Source organism: Muntiacus reevesi, chromosome 15, assembly GCF_963930625.1.
Source record: "Muntiacus reevesi chromosome 15, mMunRee1.1, whole genome shotgun sequence".
In the NCBI taxonomy this organism is placed as follows: domain Eukaryota; kingdom Metazoa; phylum Chordata; class Mammalia; order Artiodactyla; family Cervidae; genus Muntiacus; species Muntiacus reevesi.
The window spans coordinates 56,313,274-56,337,659 of record NC_089263.1 but is presented as its reverse complement, the minus strand read 5'-3'; the positions used below and the strand labels follow the sequence as shown (position 1 = coordinate 56,337,659).

Genomic DNA, 24,386 nt, shown 5'->3' with positions numbered 1-24,386 from the left:
AAGTACATTTTCTGGGGCTTGGAGAGAAGTGGGGGTTCATTTTCTTCCTTTTCCCTTTTTTCTGCATGTGTTTGTAAGTATGGAGATGTGCCAATTTCCACTGAAGGAATATTAGCCTGAAAAGGTTTATCAGAAATCAGTGTTACTTCCTGTTGACTTTGAGGATCAGATTAATTGCGATCAACTTTCATAAAATGTGCCTGTAATTTAGTGTTGGATGATGACTCAGGAGTGGTTTGAGGGTTTACTTTATGGGCAGCTAATTAAATATACAATAGAGGTCTTGTTCCAGTAAGCTTTTTAATAAGCTTAGAAAAACTTCCTGAAATCCAGATTCTTTCCTTCCATCAGTTTAATGGGAGGAAAAACCATTCTTCAGCAAACAGTTTCATGGGAGTAGAAGCTATTGTAATACATGGGCAGTTTTCTACTCTCCTAATCAAAAATAAAAATAGCTACTTCTATATATAATGTTGTATATGTACAGTCTTGGGTTTATAGTTTTTCTTTTGCCTTATATATTTAGGGCTTTATCGTCTATAATTTACCTTTATATCAGTCAGTTCAGTTGCTCAGTCACGTCTGACTTTGCGACCCCATGGACTGCAGCACACGAGGCTTCCCTGTCAGTCACCAACTCCAGGAACTTGCTCAAACTCATGTCCATCGATTTCGGTGATGCCATCCAACCATCTCATCCTCTGTCGCCCGCTTCTCCTCCTGCCTTCAATCTTTCCCAGCATCAGGGTCTTTTCCAGGGAGTCAGTTATTCATATCAGGTGGCCAGAGTATTGGAGTTTCAGCTTCAGCATCAGTCCTTCCAGTGAATATTCAGGACTGATTTCCTTTAGGTCTGACAGGTTTGATCTCCTTGCAGACCAAGGGACTCTCAAGAATCTTTTCTAACACCACAATTCAAAAGCATCAATTCTTTGGCACTCAACTTTCTTTATGGTCCAGCTCTCACATCCATTTACATGACTCCTGGAAAAACCACAGCTTTGACTATACAGACCTTGTTGGCAAAGTGATGTCTCTGCTTTTTAATACGCTGTCTAGGTTGGTCATAGCTTTTCTTCCAAGGAACAAGCATCTTTTTAATTTCATGGCTGCAGTCACCATTTGCAGTGATTCTGGAGCCGAAGAAAATAAAGTCTGTCACTGTTTCCTTTTTTCCCCTATCTATTTGCCATGAAGTGATGGGACTGGATGCCATGATCTTAGTTTTTGAATGTTGAATTTTAAGCCAGCTTTTTCACTCTCCTCTTTCATTTTCATCAAGAGGCTCTTTAGTTCCTCTCTGCTTTCTGCCATAAGGGTAGTATCATCTGTGTATCTGAGGTTATTGATATTTCTCCCTGCAATCTAGATTCAGCTTGTGCTTTATCCAGCCTGGCATTTTGCATGATATACTCTGCATGTAAGTTAAATAAACAGGGTGACAGTATACAGCCTTGATGTACTCCTTTCCCAGCTTGGCACCAGTCCATTGTTCATGTCTGGTACCTTTATATAGTTTTAAAATTTCAGAACACTCCATGAGGGAAGAAGATAGATGTTTTTACTCTATCATACATGAAGAAGATAACAGTTTGTGACTTTCTGAAATAACTCCAGGATCAAGTGGCAGAAAGTGAGTTCCACTCTCCAAGTCTAGAGCACTTTTCACTGTGTGATTTATTAGTTTTGTGTGACTTTGGCATTGAAGAAACCTGTGTTGATGTCTTCTCTCTGTCCCCCATCCCTCTACCCCTTTCTTTTCCCAGTAGCTTTGTCTTTACAGAAAAGTTGCAGGGATGTACTGCGGTTCCCCATACCCATTCTGGATTTCCCCCATGTCTTATGTCAGTAACATCTTACCCTATCGGGGTACATTTGTTGCAACCAAGAAACTAACATTGGTGTATCACTGTTAACTAACTTCTAGACTCTGTTGGATTTCCCCAATTTTCCCATTAATGTCTTCTTTTTAATCCAAGGTGTACCAGAGTTCGTTTAGTTGTTTTATTTGTCTAATCTCCTTTGGTCTCTTATGGCGTCTTGTTCTTTCCTTGTTTTTGACAACTTTGACGTGAGGAGGACAGGTCAGATATTTTGTAGACTGCCCCTCAGTTTGAATTTGTCTGATGTTTTTCTCAGGATTAGATTGGGTTTTAGCATTTGAAAGAAGGTTGCAGATATGAGGTGCCCTTCTTGTTGCTTTATCTTAGGGGGATTCGTGGTCTTGACACAGAACATCGTGGGTGATGTTAAACTTCATCACGTGATTATGATTGCACTTGCCAGCTTCCTTCACTGTTAAGTTATTATTTTTCTTATTTCTTACTTTATTCTTTAGAAGCAAGTCACCAAAGCTAGTTTATCCTGGGGAGGGAGGAATTCAACTTCATGCCTGGAGAGGGGCTTCTCTATGTGTGTTACTGAAATTCTTCTGTAAGGAAAACATGTCTCTTTTATCCTATTTATCTGTTTATATTTGTTGAGTCATGTTCTTTTACCACTGTGAACTCATGTTTGTTTATTTTATACCTTGGTTATGATCTGATGCTGGGTTAGTTTTTTTTATGTTAGTCCACCCTGGGCCATTGGGGGCTCTTTGAGGTTAGTGCCTGTCTCCTTTTGACATGGCCCGATCCTTCTCATTTTTGAACCCTGCCTGACTTTCTGGTATGCCAACGTGTTCCAGGCTTATCCTGTGTTTTTCTTGCTCCAACCATGGAATCAGCCATTTCTCCGAGGGGTCCTGGTTCTTTTTATCTTCACTCAGTTTTTAGGTGTATATTCTGTGCAAGTTATTTCACTTTTTAAAGCCTCAACATCTTCATCTATAAAATAGTGATAACACCTCCCTTTCTTACTGAGTCATTAGTGAGAGACACTGTCTACAAAACCCACAGTCTTACGCCTGACGTCGTACTTGGGGAGGCTGTGTGCACGCAGAGTGTGGGCCTGTGCCGGCCACGGGGGGGAAGGTACAGAGAGGGAGGGTAAGCACCAGCTCTGTTAGTTTTTGGAGTAAATTATGTCTGCTGAATATTATACAATTGGCCATTAAATTTTAATACTTTTTAAGTTTTCTTAGTTAATTTTCATGGAATTTTACAAAAATACTGTTTTCAGGTGAATTTGAAAACAGGAAAAAAATAATCACTTCTTTGCTAGAGACTGTTTGAGAAGCTCTGCGCTATAGAGGACAGCACTCTTTATCAGACAACTTGCTTGTGAAACAACTCACATAAACTCAGTATAAAATTAAAAGGCACAAAATTCCATCCTAGCAGTTCTGTGGTACCGTGAAATCTCTGGGCAGATAGTGTAGTCCTTATTAATACAAGTGCCCTGACAACAGTAGACCTCGTTTTGTTTTTCTGGAAGCCCATAGCTTTGTCTGTAGGGATTCCTTAAATTTATCTGATGGAGAAAATTTTCCTTTTTAAACATTGTAAACGTAGGTATATAAAAGCATTTAATTGCCGCTTACAGGGGACTTTGTTTATTAATGTGCTTCTTGTTTCTTCTGCTGACTGCAGTCCTGATGAGGGTCTCATTAAGGAGAAATAAAAGTACTCTTCGTGCTTCCAGTTCTCAGCTAGTTGGAAGTCTACCAGATTTATTATTTTAGGCAAATTAAAATACATTCTCTGCCTAATTAGGAGTAACTGGAACTGCATTCTTAAACCTCTGTTTTGTTCAAATTGCTGCTTGTTTACATAAACTAAAATTTGAAAGTACATATTATTTCTACAATAATTGATTTCATATTTTAGATGTTGGGACATGCAATTTGTGTGTAACACTGCCTTCTGTTACTGACATCATAAGTTCATAATAACAAATCTTGGAACATATTAAAGAACTTTCTGATTTTGAACATTTTAAGTATTTGAACTGTAGAGCAGACTCTCATGCTAACCTAGGCATGCCAGTGTTTCACTGATTTGGAGGCAGGAAGAAATTTTAGATGGCCACTCAAGGTTTCTCCCAGGACTTTGATATTAGTCTGTTTCATGTACTTATTAAAAAAAAAAAAAAAGAATGGTTTGACTTAAAAATGCAGTTTTCTATTAGGAATTTGTGCTATGTTGTATGACTTCAGAGGGACCATATGGGATCGCTTAGGTCAGGTGTGGAACCGTTTATCCTGTGTGCTGAGTTTTCCAATGTGGATATTTCCAAAATAGCTGTAATGGCAGCACTAACTGTTAACCTTCTGCACCCATGTAACGTGAGCATGTCCTGTCGCTCTTTTCATTTTGTAGCCAAGGGCCCGCTTTCGGGGACAAGCTTTCTGGGTTGATAGAGGGGAGCAGGCAGGAAGGGGGACGAGCTCAAGAGCCTTTTCTCTTTCCTGCTGGGATGGGAGGGGAGTTATCTCAGCTTTGCAGGGAGGCGAGCTCTCTTAGCCTTGCAGGGCCGAAGCTCAGTGGCCTTTCATGCAGAACTGTGGTCAGTGGCCGGCCGCAGGGCCACGAAGTGCTGGGAATGGAGATGCTTACCAGTGGATGGAGGCCTGCCTTGCCCTGGAGCCCTCCTTCCAGGGGGACAGGGCACTGGGGTAAACCGAACAGAAATGGCACGCTTCTTCCTTTGCACGCGCAGCTAGGACTTGCTACATGGAGAGAGAGGAGAATGAAGTTTCCCTTGGGGTGTTTGGTACTTAACTCTCCATAAGCTTGGTCATAGAGACAGGGGCATGACCACTGTGGCAAGTTGTGTGTGCGCCTAGGGAAGAGTGTTTCAGAGAGAGCGTGTGTGGCTTTTTCGTTATAAGTCTTGGCCTAAAGCCAGAACAGATGAAGAGTCCATGTTTCTCTCTGCCTAGCGCTGTCCCTTCCAGGCCACATTTCTGTGAAGCTCATTACTGCCAAATCAGAAAGGCTGAGGGCCTGTGACCATTTCGTTCACCCATGTCGTGTAAACCAACCCTGTCTTTGGTGTTCTAAGCTTTCGGTGTACAGATCGACACAGAGAAGAGTGACGGTGATTTCTTTTTAAGCTATTTGGGGAAAAAAAAATACCAAGGCTATTTTGTTAGGGAAAAAAAAATACCAAGGCTATTTTGTTAGGTATGTTGGCAAAAAACAAAAATACCTGTATTTCCATTTTCAGAGAGACCTTACAAACAAAAGTTTAAATTTTTTTCCCTCAGCAATGCTTAACTTCCAAATGTGTCTAATTTTCTTAGATTGATAAAGGAAGCTGGCAAACAAGATCCAGAGCTGGCTTACATCAGCAGCAATTTTATAACTGGACATGGCATCGGAAAGAATCAGCCTCGGAACAAACAGATGGAAGCGGAATTCCGAAAACAGGAAGAGGTAAGCTAAGGGAAAATAATTTTACAGTAACAGTTTTCAGAACATATATAAGCTCTGCCCATAGGAACCCCGTCTCTTTATAGTTCCTCTGCACATTTTTGGTGATACAGAGTCCTCATAAACGGAGACTCACCATTTCCCTTGAGGTAGCCGAACAACGATTCTCATGTGTAGAATTAGAATACCTGTCTGGTAAATCAGTTTTGTGTCTTAATTGCCATCAGCCATTTTATTTTCCTTTATGGGGCAGAGGACACACAGCTACGTTTCACAGACGAAGACAGCTCGTGTAAATATAACCCTTGCTGACTTGTTATGATTCTGAAGCAACAAACTGAAATTTTTTTTCTAGAACGTGTTTTGTTTGCTATTGAAAGTCCTACCTTGGTTTACTATTTTAAAAACAGCAATATATTTTAAAGATTTTTGGTTTAATTTTTTTTTCATGCTTTTTATTCAAGATTTGATATAGGAAATAGCACTGTAAAGATGATAAAACCTAACATAGTGTTCCTGGCTTGCAAATAAAAACTTTTTATGTAAAATTTGTTGTTTAAGTTAAAAGTAGCAGAATAATTCATGTTGAAGTCATTTTTCTTTGATAATACTCCCAAGTTTGGGGAATTCAGTAGCCAGAGTCTTGACAGATCAGTCTAAAACCCAACTTAATTTCTTATTTAACTTAAGCTGAATTGGGAAATGATGTTATCTGAAAGCTAGCATGGAAAAAATTTTTCACTTAAAAAAAATCATTTCTGATCCCTTAAATTAAGTATGTCCCAAGATGTCAGAAAATAAATGATGCTTTGCTTGTAGTTTTTAATTCCAAGTGATTTAGGGATTTTAGTGACGGAGTTTTGACATCTTTGGAGGGATGTTGGCATAGGCTCACAGACATAGGTCCCATAGGGAGGCTCAGAATATTAACAGGATTTCAGAAGTGAATTTATTTGGTCACTCTGGTGGTTATTAAAGAAGCCAGTGTCTTTAGCTGGAAGACTATGACTTGTCCATGGGTGCTTCTCTAAAGTAGAAAGGCACTTTGATTTTTTTCAAGTTATGTTCAGCTGAAAATGTCTTTAAATCAGAGTTTCTTTGCCCAAATGTTCATGGCATCTCGAGTTTTGTGTGATACTGTCATTGTTTTTAGCCTGGCCTGGATTAAGAGTGCTCAGAGTATTGTCACAAATTACAGTTGTCCCTTAAATTTTACTATGCTCTTTTCTTTGGAAAGTTTTTTAGAATTCCTTTTCTTGGTGGATTTTTTCCAGGTACTTAGGAAATTTCGAGCACATGAAACCAACCTGCTTATTGCAACAAGTATTGTGGAAGAGGGTGTTGACATACCGAAATGCAACTTGGTGGTTCGTTTTGATCTGCCCACGGAGTATCGATCCTATGTTCAGTCTAAGGGAAGAGCGAGGGCACCCATCTCTAATTATGTAATGTTAGCAGATACAGATAAAATAAAGAGTTTTGAAGAAGACCTTAAAACATACAAAGCTATTGAAAAGGTAAGATTCACATGTTATCTGCAAGTTACTCCTATGCATACAGAAATAATAAAAACAGTTGTATCTTCAGAGAATAGTGTCAACAGAGGTGTGCAGTGGGTACATTATTAGACAGTTGAGAGTAATTGCACAGAGCCAGCAGTGTTTCACAATAAAATGGCAGTGAAAATGGTCATATAGGTTATTGGGGAAGATTAGGAAGTATACTGTTCATGTGGATGGTGTGGTCCTAGTTGATTGAGTGGTTTGAGAGTGATGACACAGCCCAGATACTCATGTAAGACTGGCGATCACGTGCGTGCTGGTAGGTGGGTGTAGTTCAGTGTCTTGTTCCCTATATGGGAACATCTCCATGTGACTGGAGCTGGGAAGGATGCAGAGGGGAAAATTGTCTGCAGCAGGGAAAATTGTCTGCAGCATGTAGCTATGGAGTATTGAGGTATGTGTTTAGGAGAGAGAAATGTTTCATGTCAAGGGAGCTTTTCCGCAGGTTCAGAGGCAGACAGCTAGTGGCAGGAAAGGCATTTGTTCTCATAAATTCTGTTCTGAAACTGTTCAGATCTTGCGAAACAAATGTTCCAAGTCGGTTGACACCGGGGAGGCCGACACGGAGCCCGTGGTGGATGACGATGATGTTTTCCCTCCGTATGTGCTGCGGCCTGAGGACGGTCCCCGTGTCACAATCAACACAGCCATTGGGCACGTCAACAGGTACGGCCACAGGCCACGTGGTAGCAAGCCTGGGAGAATCGTGAGATCTTGTCTAAATCTGTAAGTGATGTGTTGTTCACCATCTGCAAGCAATAACCAATCTCCATTTATGGCCTATGATGCCTCAGTGACAGAAAGAAAAAGAAGTTGCTTTTTTTCTGTTCATTTTTTTTTTGGTCAGAATGCAAAACTAGTATTGTGCAGAAATAAATGTTTCCCTTCTAATTGGCAAGGCTGACCTAGTGAATGCATACATATTTTAATTGCTTTGAAATTAATTTTGCAATGCTCACTGTTCTTTTCTAAATCTTGACACTTGTTTTGTGTCGTGTTGGCAGCCATTGAATTTTCCTTTAGCAGGAATGGAAGACTTGAAACTTTTTTTTTTTTTAAGTACATGCTGTTTTATCAATACTTTATCTTGACTTGGTGATAACATTTTTAAGAACTAAGGAAAGCAGATGCATAGCTAGATTATGTATCAGGATAGATTTCATGCAAAGGCAAAATAGAAGCAGAAAATGTAAGCGTTTCTTTTTAACTTTTTATTTGGGAACAGTTTTAAACTTTAAAATATTTCAAGAATACTGCAAAGAACACCTAGAGAAGACCCATTCAGGTTTCCCAAGAACGTTCTCTGGAGGGAAAGGGTCCAGCCCAGGGCCGCGGGTTGTACTCGTTTTCCTCATCTGTCTGGTTTGCTTCACCCTGGCACCTTTCTTGGACTTGAATGACCTTGAACGTTTAGAAGATGGTAGGCCAGTCATTGTGTTGTCTCCCTCTCAGTTTGGGTTTATTTGGTATGTTCTCATGACTGGACCCCAGTTCTATGTTTTTGGCCAGCACGTCATTGAAGTGAGGCTGGATTCCTTACATTCTAACTGGGTCACTTAGTCCCAGTTAGATTTGTCCTCTGATGATGGTGGTGACTTTCGTCACTTGCGTAAGGTCTGCCAGCTTTCTCTGCTGTAAAATTTCCTTTTTCCTTTTTATAATTCTTGAGTATTTCATGGGGAGATATTTCGCAATTATATAAAATTTATCCCTCTCCTCAGTTTTCACCCGTTGATATTTCTTGCCTGGATTGATTATTTCTGTGATGTTTTCCACATGGGGATTTTCTGACTCCCTAATTCTTTCAGCATTTATTAGTTGTCATTTTACTATGAGAAAGAGCTTTCTCTTTTCTCTGTTTATTTGTTCCTTTTATTTTTTTTTTATCCAGTGTGAACTAATGGACTCCTGTTTTGCTCATTTTTAGTCTTTTACTCTCGTTTCTTATTTTGAGGTGAAAATTGTGTAAAATTTGGCTGGTGAGGACCCCTTTGGTGTAACTTCAGTGTCTTTTTAGCATGTCACCATTATTCTTTGGACATTTCTGTATTTTATGGCACACAAGATGTTCTAGACTCACAGTTTCCCTGCCCCAGGCTAGATACTGGCTATTTCTTCAAAAGGTCCTGGCTCCTTTTAGTGGAGAATGAGTTGTGTTTAGAAACCAAGGTGTGTTCATTGCCTCTGGAGTATTATTGCTACCAGGCTGTTTAGCAAGTGGAGCTGGGAAATACATTCATGCCTTTTCACATGCGCTATGTCTACCTGACTACCTGTCTGTGGGTAGCTCCAGTTTTACTATGACACCAGAGGGTTTGTTCTTGCTGTCCTCTTTTTGTCCCTGGCTGGCTTTTTTAATAGTGAGAAATCTGATTCCCACTGTCGTCAGATTAGTTCCTGTTCAGGCTTCCCGTATATAGCGTCTCCCTCCCCCGGGGGGCTGCCACCGTGTTGAGGCCCCCTCCGTGCGCGGGTCCTGGCCTCGTGGCACTGCGGCCCGTCTGTGGCCTCGTTGTTTGCATCCCGTTCCCCGCCAGCTGGCTTCCCGTCCCAGCACCCTCCCTGCTCGGGCTAAGCTGCCTCAGAGCCGGCTTCCTGCCCGCGTTCCTTGTGCTGGTGTGGGGCGGCCCAGCTGTCCTCCTGCCCTCCTTGGGTGAACAGCGGGCCCACCCCTGATGCCTGCCTCGCACAGGCCCCCGTAATTGTTGGCAATCCTTCATGGATTCTGAACAGTACTTTCTGCACTGTCCAGTCATAGCACTAGACAAATACAGCTGTTGACACTCAAGTATCAATTTTAATAAAAATTAAAGTAAAAAGTTTAGTTCCTTAGCTGCCCTTGCCGCAGTTCAAGAGCTCAGTGGCTTCCCTGTTGGACAGCACAGATACGGAATGTCATCTCAGAGTTTGTTTTTTTTATTTATATATATATATATATATATATATATATATATATAAATAAACATACTAGTCCATCTTATTGAAAGTTTAAAGCAGTGATGCTGAAACCACACATATAAATACCTATCCAGTAGAGGGGAAGAGGAACATAAGAAATCAAATGTGAGTATCAGATTTTTTCTCAGTTGTAGACTCAGCATCACCATTTCTTTTTTTTCCTCCCACAGATACTGTGCTAGATTACCAAGTGATCCGTTTACTCATCTGGCTCCTAAATGTAGAACCCGAGAGTTGCCTGATGGTACATTTTATTCAACTCTTTATCTGCCAATTAACTCACCTCTTCGAGCCTCCATTGTTGTAAGTTTAGAAAAAGAAATGATTGTGCCTTAAAGTTAATGTCATTAACGGATTTGTTTTCAGCTTCTCTAAGGATGTGCGAGTTATAGGTAAATTTGGCTTTAAATCTACTTAAAAAAGTACATTTAGAAATCTCTTTTGTAGTCAACTACATGTTCGAGTCCTCAATAGACTATATATATGTAATTTGTAGGCTCTGTGAATCAGGCTAGAGGACCTCTGAAGAGTCCTTTAAAGTCTTACTGCTCTAAACATTTCTGTCTGCAGCATTCAGTTGTGGCTTTAGATCCTTAAGTGACACAGAATTCATTAAATACAGGTGGGCTGTTCTAGTTATTTTGTTGTTGATTGGAAAATATACCTTTATACAATTGCTGTCCTTGGTCTCAAAGCTGATACACTAAATTCTTACTGAAATTTAAATTCATCAAGATTGTAAGCTCTTAATGATAACTGGTGTAAGTTTTACTGGGCAGGACTTTTAAAGATGGCTTTTCAAATGTAGACAATAGGATTTTTTTAAACTGGCTGATGTTTTTCACAATGAAGAACTTTGGTAAATTTCAGCTTTAAGGATACCGGGGCAGAGGTTTCATCTGTGTTTTATGCGCCAACAATACTCCAGCTCCATGCATATACTGTGGACATGTTTTTTTGGTTACTTCCAGGGTCCCCCAATGAGTTGCATTCGATTGGCTGAAAGAGTCGTGGCTCTCATTTGCTGTGAAAAACTGCACAAAATTGGTAAGAGTGTGTGAAAAGCACATGTAGATAAAAATAGTTAGAAACATTGTAAAACAAAAGCACCTCAAGGCCTTTATGGGTCTCCAGGGTTTTGCGGGCTGTGAACGCGTTGATGTTGGTGTGCTTCGGGGAGGATAGCTGTAAGTGTGATGTAACTTGAAGACCCTGTAGGATGGAGGAGTTCTGTTTTTCACAGCTGAGCAGCTGTGATTTATTTGCTCTCATTTCTAACTCCTTTTAAATATATAAATGTAATAACGTCTTCTGACTGTTTAATTGTGAACATTTATGTTTTGTGTTTTAATGTATTGGTTTCTCAAATTAGTCTATATTTGTGTACAAATGAAAGACTTGTCTTCCAGTGACATTCGTAAAGGGATGATCTGATACTGTTTTCCTGTTTGCACGTTTTTATTTTTGAGTCTTAAAACAGAATTTATAGTCCTCGTCATACTGGACATATGAATGTCACAATAGACTTTGCCTTCAGTTATCACATCTGATTACTTTTCTGTTGCTAAAAGCACAGACGCTTTGGTTTTCGTGATTTGTCCAGTTGTTTCCTAAGGCAGAGCTGCTCTGGATGACCTACTGATTAATTAGGCAAAATCAGGACTGAGCATTTTATTAGAAAATCACGTTCCTTCTCTTTCCATTTCTTAGGTGAACTGGATGACCATTTGATGCCAGTTGGGAAGGAGACTGTTAAATACGAGGAAGAGCTGGATTTACACGATGAAGAAGAGACCAGTGTTCCAGGGAGACCAGGTTCCACGAAACGAAGACAGTGCTACCCAAAAGCAGTTAGTATTGGTTAGAACCAAATACGAATCTAGCCTTTCTGACTTTCTGTTGCTTGCTGTACCAGGCCCCGACTCCTTTGCGTGGCTTCCCAAACACGTGTGATTCAGCCCACCCTGTGGGTCTCAGCGTGTTTCTCTGCCTCGTTCACAGCTCCTCTGACAGCAGCCCCTTCACTGTCTCATGTGCAACATGGGCTCTTTCTCACTGCAGACATCGCTGTTTGTTTCTCTTCTCAAAAGGACTCTTATGTTTATTTATCGCATTCTACCCAGAATGAATGACTGTCATTTAAACAGATGTTCTTTGTTTCATTCACTTTAGTGGCCAGGTCCTTGGTCTACCTTACACTGGGGCCTAAGACCTTGGGGGTGTGTGTGATGAAACAGGCGTGTGCCCGTTCAGGGTGAGGGGCGCGAGGCAGGTGTCAGCCCGGTGACTTATCAGGAGTCAGGGTGTGGCCTGACGAGTCATAGTCAGCTTTTCCAACATGTCGTGTCTAGCTGGATCTGTGGCTGTAACCATACGGGGCTGGAGTACTTATTTAAAAAATATTAGTCAATATTTTTACCTTATTTTTAAACCCCCAAACAAAAGCAGAAATTTGCTGTGTACTTTGATGTTAGCTTAAATATGATTCTTTTTATTTACTTTTTGCAGTTTTAGTGAGTTTTTATTTTTTTTTAAAAAAGTTTGCCCTTAGCTAAGCTTTTTCAAGATTCAAAATCATGTCACTTTTGCAAAAATCAGGAATTAAGTTATCCGATTTTCTGAACTGCTTATTTTCTCAAATCCAGTTTTCCTATTCTAACATTACCCTAGAGGTTCTTGGGCTAGTTTCATGTGACAAGTGTCACCACTAATAAGTGTTTTGGGAAGCATAGTACTGCTTTGCATCCTGTGTAATTAACAGGTGCATTCTGTCCTGTCCGATACCCTAGTAACTATATCTCTTAGCCAGCATTTCTGCTCCTTGTAACTGTAGATGTAATTATGTTATTGAGCCTTGGGAACTGTAAGACTATTGGATGGGGTTAAATGAATATTGGAAGTTTAGAAACTTAGTTTAGTTTAAGTCGTAGTTTACTCCTTTAATCAGACAGCCATTAAAAAGAGTGCTGACTTGTATGGACCCTGAAAGATGTTCTCATTGTAGTAACCAGAGGTGAAAATCGGTGATACAGTCTTTGTTTTGTAGTTCCATTTGTAATGAAAAATATGTGTCTGTATATATTTATGTGCATTTATTCTGGAATGTATGCATTTATTCCAGAAAAGTCTGGAAGATGATATGGTGTGTCACAGTGTTACTGAAGGTTATCTGTGAGTTTCAGGATTATGTCGGATTTTTAAAAACTTGGCTGCTTTTATTTTCTGATGTTCAACAGTGAGTAAAGACTAAGAAACCTAGGGAAGAAAAGAGTTTGTTCTCTAGTCAAAAGAAATAGGTCAAATGAAATGTTGCTGTTTAGTTGCTAAGTTGTGTTCCAGCTCTTTTGCAACCCATGGACTGTAGCCCACCTGGCTCCTCTGTCCATGGGATTTCCCAGGCAAGAATCCTGGAGTGGGTAGCCATTTCCTTCTTCAGGGGATCTTCCTGACCCAGGGATCGAACCTATGTCTGCTGCATCGGTCGGCGGATTCTTTACTATTGAGCCACTAGGGAAGCCCGCGTCAAATGAATAGGATTGTATTAAAAGACCCTGCGGTGTTTGATGGTTCTGTATGTTCTTGCACACCCAGTAGTGCCGCCTCTCCAGGGAGGTTACGTAAATGAGGAGGTCTCCTGCCTTGGGTCTTCATTTTCTCTTATCAGCTCTTAGTAAAGCCAGGGAAAAAATTTGTTTTCTTGCCAACATCTGGAAAAAAGGTGAATACACTTGGACCTATTGCTTACATTTTTCTTTCCACTCCCAGATTCCAGAATGTTTGAGGGAGAGCTATCCCAAGCCCGGTCAGCCCTGTTACCTGTACGTGATCGGAATGGTCCTGACGACACCTTTACCTGATGAGCTCAACTTCAGAAGGCGGAAGCTCTACCCCCCTGAGGACACCACAAGATGCTTTGGAATACTGACAGCCAAACCCATACCTCAGGTGGACGTTTCGTGGTGACCTTTTATGTTGGACTGTCGTTGTTGTTTTTTTAAAAAACAAAACAAAACAGAAAAAGTGACTTTAAAAGTAACTGTCTTTTGTTACCTCAAGATGGTCACTATTTTAAAATTGGAAGTGTCTCTTCTGTTCCCCTGATAGAAAGCATCATTCCTCTTCTGAAGTTAACTATTTATAATGGACTGAACTCTTGGCTAACCTTGGGCTTTATTTTTCTTTCTCTGAAGATCCCGCACTTTCCTGTCTACACACGCTCTGGAGAGGTTACCATATCTATTGAGTTGAAGAAGTCTGGTTTCACGTTATCTCTGCAAATGCTTGAGTTGATCACAAGACTTCACCAGTATATATTCTCACATATTCTTCGGCTTGAAAAACCTGCACTAGAATTTAAACCCACAGATGCGGACTCAGCCTACTGTGTTCTACCTCTTAATGTTGGTAAGAAGGATCCAAACTCTAAAGCGTTGTCTGTATAGTAGCTAAAAAATGAACGTGTTGCTTAACAATGAGCATAACTGAATATAGTACAAAAATCTCCTTGATAACTCTGAATTAGGCACATGGAATGAAGGTAGAGCTTGAGGGAGGGTCTTACCTGTTTATTATATTTTAACAAGCTAAAAGATCTTTTTCTTCCCTAAGTTAATGACTCCAGCACTTTGGACATTGACTTTAAGTTCATGGAAGATATTGAGAAATCTGAAGCTCGCATAGGCATTCCCAGCACAAAGTATTCAAAAGAAACTCCCTTTGTTTTCAAATTAGAAGATTACCAAGATGCAGTTATCATTCCAAGGTAAGGTGTTAAGTGGAAAGAAAGAAAGTGAAGTCAATCAGTCGTGTCCAACTCTTTGGGACCCCATGGCCTATAGCCTACCAGGCTCCTCCGTCCGTGGGGTTCTCCAGGCAAGAACACTGGAGTGGGTTGCCATTTCCTTCTCCAGGGGATCTTCCCAACCCAGGGATCGAACCTGGTGGAGGTGATTCCCCCTGTTCACATGGGCCATGTGGTGGGCTGTGACTCTGGTATTGATGTGGCCAGTGGAAAATTTAGGTATCTCTCAGTGATGGGCCTGTGATCCCCAGTTTACTTACATAAAAACAAAGCCGGAAATGCCGTTGGTGAAGGGATTTTACTTTGTGAAGGTCCGATCATCTAAATGATGTTGATAGGCTTTCTTTGTAAAGCCTCCATCCTTTTAACCCCCAAAGTCGTAAATAATTTGATTATAAATAACAATTTATTAAAATCGTTGCAAGGCATAGTGTTATTAAGTGCAGTGAAAATAGTTAATTGCAATGCTTTGCTGTATGTGTGCTAAGTCACTTTAGTTGTGCCCAACCCTCTGTGACCCTGTGGACCATAGCCCACCAGGCTCCTCTGTCTGGGGTTCTTCAGGCAAGAGTACTGGAGTGGGTTGCCATGCCCTTCCCCGGGGGCTCTTCCAGACCCAGGGATCAAAGCCGAGTCTCTTACGTCTCCTGCATTTGCAGGCAGGTTCTTTATGACTAGTGCCACCTTTTGGGTAAAAATTTAGAGGACAGAGTTTTTGAGCATTAAGATTAAATATCACACTTTTAAAAGAATTAAAATACTGGCTGCAGTTGTCTTTGGATTTTGTTCTGTTTTTGTTTTTTCTTTTTTCACTTTGCACCTCAATGCCATGTTTTAAATGTTAGTTAATACCAGTCTATCAATATCAGAAATGGTACAGTAGCATGCGTTTTGTGGGGCAGGAATCTTTCATGTTTAGCGTTAGTAATATATAAACTATTTACTTGGTTGCTTGGATATTGAAAGTTTTCTATACTGTTTATATTGATGAAATTAGAGATATTTAAAGGAGCCATTTAATCTCCAATATTTTGACCACTTAATGTGAAGAGCAGACTCTTTGGAAAATTGCCTGAAGCTGGGAAAGACTGAAGGCAACAGGAGAAGGGAATGGCAGAGGATGAGATGGTTAGATAGCATCACCCACTCAACGGACATGATTCTGAGCAAATTCTGGGAGGTGGTGATGAACAGGGGAGCCTAGCGTGCTCCAGCTCATGGGGTCGAAAAGAGTCAGACACGACTTAGCGACTGAGCAACAAAAGGAGCCATTTGGCTTTCATGTGTTATCAAAGTATAGATATTTAGAATAAGAATGATGTGTAAAATAGGAAAGAATGGAGAGTCAAGTTTTCACTTGATATAAATATAGTTCCTCTTGACTTAAATTCACTTGAAATGTATTAGTTAGAATTGAAGTGTCATTGCTATTATATATTTTTAACTTTTTGAACTCTTACTTTAAAATCATAACTTGCATTTTCATATTAAAAACAGTTTGTGTCTTGAGAATAGTTGATTTAAACCAGAAAGTCACGGAAACTGTTTTTCTTTTTTAGATACCGCAATTTTGATCAGCCTCATCGATTTTATGTTGCTGACGTGTATACTGATCTTACCCCCCTGAGTAAATTTCCTTCCCCCGAGTATGAAACTTTTGCGGAGTATTATAAAACAAAGTATAACCTTGACCTGACCAATCTCAACCAGCCGCTGCTGGACGTGGACCACACGTCTTCACGGTAAGGCACTCCAGAGATGGCACTTGGATTGTACCCGTGCTGCTGTTTCCTGAGGTCAGTAGGCAGATGTGGAGGTCTGTGGTCCCCGCGGCCCATGGTAGAAGACACTGGACCCAGGAGGTCACTGGCACGCAGTTGCCCAGAGTCTGGCGCAGGGGTCTGCAGTGTGAATGAGCTCTTCCAGTGAGCTGCCCTGAGGTCGTAGTGCCGCTGTCAGAGTGAACTTGTTTTTGTCTGTTTGATAAGATTATTTTGAAATTTTTCTAGACTTAATCTTTTGACACCTCGCCATTTGAATCAGAAGGGGAAAGCTCTTCCTCTAAGCAGTGCTGAGAAGAGGAAAGCCAAGTGGGAAAGCCTGCAGAATAAACAGGTAGCGTGTTCATTGTCACTAGCATAACAGTATTTTGAAAGATGCTTGAGTTTTATGTTTACCAAGTGAATTGAGTGACTTGTGAGTTTTTTAGAAGTTGCCCAACCCTTCAGTTTTGTTTTGCTTTAATTAATGTGGCATACGACTTCATTTGAATACCTTTTTTAAAATTAATTAATTTTTCTATTGAATGATAGTTGCTTTACAGAATTTTGCTGTTTCTGTCAAACCTCAACATAATGAATGTCTTTTTGGTAAGCATGATGAGAGGTTTGGCTTTTATGCTTGGTCCACTGATAGCAATTATATCATGAAATCCTGGGATAAATCCCATTTTCTTTAAAGAGTTATTTTTTAAAACATTTTAAAAAATAAGATTTGGCTAGTGTTTCTGATTTTTGTCTTTATTCATCAGTGAAATTGATTTTTAAGTTTCATTTTTATTCTCTTGTGTCCTTGCTTTATATTTACCTCTCCACAGTTTACATTTAGCCACATGTTTTGCTCATTCACAGATACTAGTTCCAGAACTCTGTGCTATACATCCAATTCCAGCATCACTGTGGAGAAAAGCCGTTTGTCTCCCCAGCATACTTTACCGCCTTCACTGCCTTCTGACTGCAGAGGAGCTCAGAGCCCAGACAGCCAGCGATGCTGGTGTGGGAGTCAGATCACTTCCTGTGGATTTTAGGTATGCCTGTGCCGTGCGTCAGAAAGAACACGGCTCATGAAATCCCGTTTGCAAAAAGCACTGACTTCAGTTCACATTTTAATTTTATGTAGAATAATTTTTTAAAAGATTGGAAAGAAAATGTGGAAATGTATTTAATACCGGCAATAGATGCATCATTTGACTCCTAAGCGAACATCTGTATATTGATGTTTGTATATCATTGTTTGCTGATGCTCAGAGGGAGAGGAGAGCCTAAGGTCAAAACCAATCGTTCCCTTTTCAGTGGTGGCAGTTCAGGTAAAAATGAAGAGTTGCTTGTCCCAGGGCTGACATTTTAAGGCTCTTCCTCTTTTATAAAATCAAATACATGGTAAAGTTAGCAGTTGCCTCACTGTGTTGTCTTCAGTTGTTTTCTTCTCACTTGTCAAGTCTCTGCGTTCTAAGGAAATTACTGGTTTAATGACTCAGATTTATTTTGGTTATCCAGTTGGCAAGAGCCAGCTGGTTCAGGAATTGAGGAACTTTGTAATGGTACCAGTCACTTACTACAGCCTCAAACACTGGTTTAAGCACTCTCGCTTACGTTAGATGATTTCATCTTTAGGAGAGTCCTGTGAGGTAGGAGTTATTGGTTCCTCTTCCAGAGATGGTAGCTAAGGTACAGAGACATTGAGTAAATTACTCTAAATTCCCCAGTCACCCTGCTGGCCTAGAGCCCCAGCACGTGCAGTCTGTGGCCCTGGGTCTGCTAGGCTGACCCCAGGCTTCATGAACTCAGCCCCACCCAGCGCAGAGAGCCTTGTCCTCCTGCGTGGTTTATGTTGTGAAGAATTCCCAGTAATCCTGCTGTCTGCCTTGGACTTATTTCTCTTCTAAGGTAGGAATATATTTATACTGATCTTTATTTAACTTTTACTCAGATTGTGCTTACTCTAAGCCTAGCCTCTTTGAAGGGTCTGATGAAAAGTTATAAAAAATGTCTTTGCAGATACCCTAACTTAGACTTCGGGTGGAAAAAATCTATCGACAGCAAATCTTTCATCTCAGTTGCTAACTCCTCTTCAGCTGAAAGTGAGACTCACTGTAAGCACAGCACAATTGTGGTCCCTGAAAATGCTGCACATCCAGGTGCTAATAGAACCTCCTCTCTCGAAAACCATGACCAAATGTCTGTGAGCTGCAGAACGTTGTTCAGCGAGTCGCCTGGTAAGCTCCCAATTGAAGCTTCAGCAGATCTGACAGCAATTAATGGTCTTTCTTACAATAAAAGTCTTGCCAATGGCAGTTACGATTTAGCTGACAGAGACTTTTGCCAAGGAAACCATCTGAATTACTACAAGCAGGAAATACCTGTACAACCAACTACCTCATATCCCATTCAGAATTTATACAATTACGAGAACCAGCCCAAGCCCAGCGATGAATGTACTCTACTGAGTAATAAATACCTTGATGGAAATGCTAACACACCTACCTCAGATGGAAGTCCCGTGACGGCCGCCGTGCCTGGTACTGCAGAGACTGGGGAGGCGCCCCCGGACAGGACGGCTTCTGAGCAGAGCCCTTCTCCTGGCTACTCCTCCAGGACGCTTGGCCCCAACCCTGGGCTCATTCTTCAGGCTTTGACCCTTTCGAACGCTAGCGATGGATTTAACCTGGAGCGGCTCGAGATGCTTGGCGACTCCTTCCTGAAGCACGCCATCACCACGTATCTCTTCTGCACTTACCCCGATGCGCACGAGGGCCGCCTTTCCTACATGAGAAGCAAAAAGGTAAGGAGCCGTCCTTTAACCCTTGTGCAGTTAGAGGTTGGCTTCCAGTGTCCGTGGTCCAGAGGACGAGCAGAGTCCTGCCGCAGGGGCACACCCGACAGGGCAGCGGGGGCTTCTGATGCACGCGCCCGAGAAAAGCGGAGTGTTAGGTGCTCAGGTGTGTCTGACTCTGTGTGAGCCCAGGGACTGTAGCCCGCCAGGCTCCTCTGTCCATGGGATTCTCCAGGCAAGAATACTGGAGCGGGTTGCCATTTTCTTCTCCAGGGGATCTTCCCGACCCAGGGATCGAACCTGGGTCTCCTGCATTGCAGGCAGATTCTTTACCAGCTGAGCCACTAGGAAGCCCTGCGCAGGAGTGACACTAAATGTAGTGTGGAATTAAGATTTGGAGAAGAAAAGTAACAAGGATAAGTATTTAAATGGTCAGTCGAGAGGGCCTGCAAGGTGCCAGGTACCTGCTTGGCACATACACACACAAAGCTGCCGAGCACTTGGAAGGGAGGACTGTCACTTGTGATCCGGGAAGGCGTTACTGGAAGGAGGTGCGTTTATAGTGTGTAAACGGGGAGCAGATGGCGCAGCGTGTCAGCGCTCGGTGAGTAAACCGAGGCAGCAGTCAAAGGTGTGGAAACACGTGGCCTGGCCTAGGCAGTCCAGCTCTAAAGACCTTGCTCTTGACCTTTCACCGCCCCTCCGCTGTTCTCCACGGCCCCTGGCGCCGCCCCGAGAAGCCCGCAGAGGTCCTCCATCCCGTCTTCTCAGCGAGCCCCTGAGAGGTAGACGATGACACGGCCCGTCTCGCTGATGAGAACACGTTGGCCTGGAGAGTTATGTCGGCTCGTGCGGTTCACCTGGCTGGTTGGGATGGTCAGGAGCATGGCTGAGGCTGAGCCCACAGCCTTCCACACTCTTCCCTGCAGCCTCCTTAAGTAAAGAGGGTGCTTGCTGCAGGAGTGACCGCCAGAGCAGCCGGGCTCTGAGGGGCCAGCGCGGGGGAGGCAGGAGTGCTGGAGTCAAAGTGAAGTTTAGGGCTTTTGGACTTCACGGACTCGGCAGTGGAGTGCTCAGGTGGTTAAGAATATAGGACTTCTATGCAGTCTGGGGGAATCGCTTTTGTAAGAGTGCTAATTGAGAACAAGTGAGATTTCCCCGGGGTGGTTGCAGAGGTCGAGAGTGAGTAGAAAGTAACCGCATCCTCTTAGGTAGGAAAGAAACTCTTTTCCGTTTTGAAAGTTCTTCCATCCTGCTGCTCAGAAAGCTCTGACTCCTTATGTGCTGCGGAGATCATTGTCACTCGCGCAGCGGGATGCTGCAGGCCCTTTCGGAGTGCCTGCCCCAGCCCTGCCGTGGCCAGGCGGCCTCCCCGGCTGTCTCCGGGGCCTGCACCCACCTGCTGCCGCTCGCCTCATGTCTCCGTGTGGACGTGGCCCGCGCCGCCTTGTGCCTCCGGTGGGCCCTCGCTAAGCTCTTCCTTCCTCTCCATCCTGCGGACCATTTCCCCTGACTCTGTAATTTCCAGCCGAGTGCCTTACACGCTTCATCCTCTCGTTGGCATCTGCGATGCTGTGGTCCCACGGTGTGGAGAGGGAAACCAGAGTCTACCTACGCCATGCGGGTGGCGTGGGAAAGCCCTTCGGCCCAGGGTGATCCTCGTGGGGGGCTCCCCCCCGAACCCCGAAGGCTTCAGGGAAAGGGACTCATGAAGTACTTAAATAAAAAGGAACCCCGATTTTGGAAAATGAGATTGACAGTTCTAGACCTTGGTGTTCAAGTAAAAGCTAGGTAGAGTCACAGCGATTTGAGTCAATTACGGAGGAGATGAAGGCCTTAGGAAAAAACAGACCAGAGGGAAGACAGTAAAGCTGGTTTACTCATGTCAGTAAACATGGAATTTCTCTTTATTACGTCTGCTCGGTTTTAAAATAGTTAAACAAAATAGCTTGAAATGCCATCAGAAACAAAAGAATGATGTTTGGGAAAGCATTGAGGTTGAAATCATATTTATAGTTTAGGTTCAGAGAACTTAAAAAATTATTTTAGCTCAGTTCAGTGCTGGTTTTTATTTTATAGCTAGAGTTTATGGTACTTCTGCCTTTTATTTCATTGAGAATATTGGGACATTTTGGACTTGGTGAATTTTGATTATTTTCTATTTTGATAGCTCCAATCAGCAATTTGAATTTTATATCATCAGATAATTTAATATTTCCCGTCATGGATAGGTAGAAAAACTATGCAGTCTGTATAACTGATGACTAGTTACGGAATATGAAGAATCTTTAGCTAAAAATTATGTTAATGTCTCACATGAGCCTCCACAACGATCGTTTATGGGCAAGTGTTGCATAAATGTCTTCTGCTGCAGGTCAGCAACTGTAACCTGTATCGGCTTGGAAAAAAGAAGGGGCTGCCCAGCCGCATGGTGGTGTCCATATTTGACCCCCCTGTGAATTGGCTTCCTCCTGGTTATGTAGTGAATCAAGACAAAAGTAACACAGAGAAATGGGAAAAAGATGAAATGGTAAGTTTCTGGTAACTGGGTGGATTTATTTTTTGGTGAGGGGGCAGAATCTTGTTCTGTTAATTTTTTGTTTCTTTTCCCCAGTGTGTTTAAAATAGAGTAGAAATTCAATATAGTAAATTAATTTCCTTTCATTGAATTTAGAACAGTGTTGTAACTGTGATAGAGAACAGTTTCTGTTATCCTCCCTTGCCAAAGGCAGAAGAGTATCTGGTGTTGTGATTCAAACAAAAAAAAAAAGGGCTTAACTCTGTGACTTTTCACTTGAATATTACACATTACGATTTATCATAGATCCTTAGCTCTGGTTCGTGAAATGACTTTTCAGTAGCCTGTAATCTCCAATCTGTCTGTGAAACGATTTCAGTAAAATCTTGCTTTTGCAGCTCAGGGCTTCCTCAGGACTGTTTCTCCTCTTGTGACCTTAAAAAAAAAAAAATACGTAAAGGTTGTAGTTTCCTGGAAATAATTTAAATCTTGCCAACAACTGAGAAGAAGTTTGCGAGCGTGAGCCGCTGCTGGTTCATTTTGTCTCGCCTGGAAGGCCACCAGAGGGCAGCTCGCCGGGCCTGGGAGCCCGGAGCTCTGGGAGCCGGCCGTCCAGTGCGCTTGGCTGGGAGGCCATCTTGCCAGCAGTTTCATTTTTCAGACATTTATTTTGCATTAATGATAAACTGGTTAATTGTTACTTCATCTCTACTTCAGATCAGCAATGAGAATAGTTTCTTTCACAAGTTATGTTTTCTATATGTATTTTTTTCTCTCATCTTCTTTCTGACGTGTATGTCCTAGATAATGTTTTTAAGTATTTCGAGGTAGCATGCTCAGTGACTCTTGTTTTGATTTTTTACCTATTCACTGAGTATATTTTTATACTTGTGCAGTATTTGACTTATTACAGAAATTGGACTTACCTGGCAGAGCATTGAGTATTTTAATGCAAGTTGGCTTAGAAAAATTATATATGTTATTAATTTACAAATAGAAACTTAGAGGAAAGTGTGTATGATTTTGAGAACTTCAGAGAAAAATCTTGCATGTCTGTGACAAAAATTCCAGAAACAGTTATCCTGCCTTATAAATAGTTTCATAGTATCATTGGTGCTTTAAAAACTTTTTTAAGCATAGAGGTGATATCAGCATGTCCTTTTAATTAAAAAAAAATTTCTTTTTTAAGATACAACATAAAATTCTTATTTTTTTCCCTTAGCATTTCAAATGGCCTGGTACTTTGGTTCTTAGATTGCATTAAAATACTGTTTATGTTTTTATTTAATAATTTCTGCTTCTTGAAATAGACTGTTATATGATATTAGGAAGCTTATGCTTGATCCACTCCTATTCTGCCTGCTTCACTGCTCAGCAAGTAGGTTTACACGAAAGCTTTGCGTACAGATGCCAGAGGTGGGAATAGCTTAGGTGGAAAGTGAACTTGAACTGTGAGAGCGAAGAGTTTCTTGCTAGTGTTTTTTTGTTTCTGTTTATTCTTAAAGAGCTTGAAGTGCTCCTGGAAACCATTGAATGAGGTAGAATCCCACTGTTTTGCAGATAAAAAAACCGAAACCCGGAGGCATTAAAGAACTTTGCACAAGATCACACAGCTTATTTGTTGATAAAGCCCCGGCATTTTTTGCACTTTGCCAATTTTTGGTTATGGTAGCATCTTACTCAAGATATATATGGATTTTTTTAATGAAAATATTATTGTCTCTTTTTTAATCAAAATTTGGCCTTCCCCCCCTCCCCCGTTGTGGACCAGATAGTCAAAAACATCTCATGTTACTCTGGGAAAGTATATGGTTTTTATTAGGTAATAGTCCCTAGAGGTGTCCACCATTATAGCTTTTTTTTTTTTGGTGTTCTTCATTATTCTTGAAAAGAAATCATAAACTTTTTAATCATAAAATGTAAAGAAAGATAGTTGTAGATAACATGGCTTGGTTCATTGCACTTATTTCTTTTCAGACACATGCACTGTTTGTATCTCTCTTGAAAAAAATGCTCCACAGAAAGCTTGAAAACCTTTTTGTCATAATACTCTGCAAAGTTGTCACTATCAAAATTGAAACACACCCTCCTGCCTTTCTCCCCAAGTAAAGTCTTGTTTTTCTTTTTTTTTTCATTGTATAACAGAAATTTGGTGTCTTTCTACCATTGCAGAAAAGTTTCATGGTTACTGAATCCTGGCCCATTATTCAGATTGTCACTCACAAATAAGCTTTTGCCAGAGAAACTGGAATTAGCAAAGACCTTCTGACAGAAATTGAATTGTTGTGTTTCATGTTAGTCTAAATTGTCTTCTATTTTTGTCAGTTATGCTATAATCTGTTACCCTGAAGGGAAAAGCATAATTTCTCAAATTCGTAGCTTAGTTCATAGTGATCACTTTTAGTTTCCAAGCAAGGCAGTTTAGTTTTACATTGTAGTGAATATGCTTTGATTTGAAGTGGCAATAGGGACAAAAACTTCATCCTGGAGCCCCACTGTACATTTTTAATGTTATAAAGAAAATAATTTTATCTATTTATATATTATACTCTTACTGAATTACAGAAGTTCTGCTCTTTCTACACCTGGAATTTAATTTTGTTCATTTGAAAATCTTTAAAAAATTTTTTTAAAACTTTGTCAGCAAAATCGAAGAGCTCTGTGATCGGCACATGAGAGCT

General features: G+C 41.2%; 1 protein-coding gene across 5 annotated transcripts in view; it reads left to right on the top strand.

Annotated features, from left to right (window-relative positions):
• DICER1 (dicer 1, ribonuclease III) overlaps window positions 1-24,386 on the top strand; it is a 72,124-nt gene that overhangs the window by 36,118 nt on the left and 11,620 nt on the right. For all 5 annotated transcript variants that reach the window (XR_010659202.1, XM_065906941.1, XM_065906939.1 and 2 more), the window contains 14 exons: window positions 5,186-5,318; window positions 6,590-6,832; window positions 7,392-7,543; window positions 10,006-10,138; window positions 10,807-10,882; window positions 11,546-11,685; window positions 13,601-13,780; window positions 14,026-14,239; window positions 14,444-14,597; window positions 16,196-16,378; window positions 16,646-16,751; window positions 17,267-17,442; window positions 18,413-19,196; window positions 21,562-21,717. Coding sequence is in view for 4 of the 5 variants with exons in the window: in XM_065906941.1 (XP_065763013.1) it covers window positions 5,186-5,318; window positions 6,590-6,832; window positions 7,392-7,543; window positions 10,006-10,138; window positions 10,807-10,882; window positions 11,546-11,685; window positions 13,601-13,780; window positions 14,026-14,239; window positions 14,444-14,597; window positions 16,196-16,378; window positions 16,646-16,751; window positions 17,267-17,442; window positions 18,413-19,196; window positions 21,562-21,717 (2,830 nt within the window). In the remaining variant the exon portion in view is untranslated. The remainder of the gene's footprint in view (window positions 1-5,185; window positions 5,319-6,589; window positions 6,833-7,391; window positions 7,544-10,005; window positions 10,139-10,806; window positions 10,883-11,545; window positions 11,686-13,600; window positions 13,781-14,025; window positions 14,240-14,443; window positions 14,598-16,195; window positions 16,379-16,645; window positions 16,752-17,266; window positions 17,443-18,412; window positions 19,197-21,561; window positions 21,718-24,386) is intronic.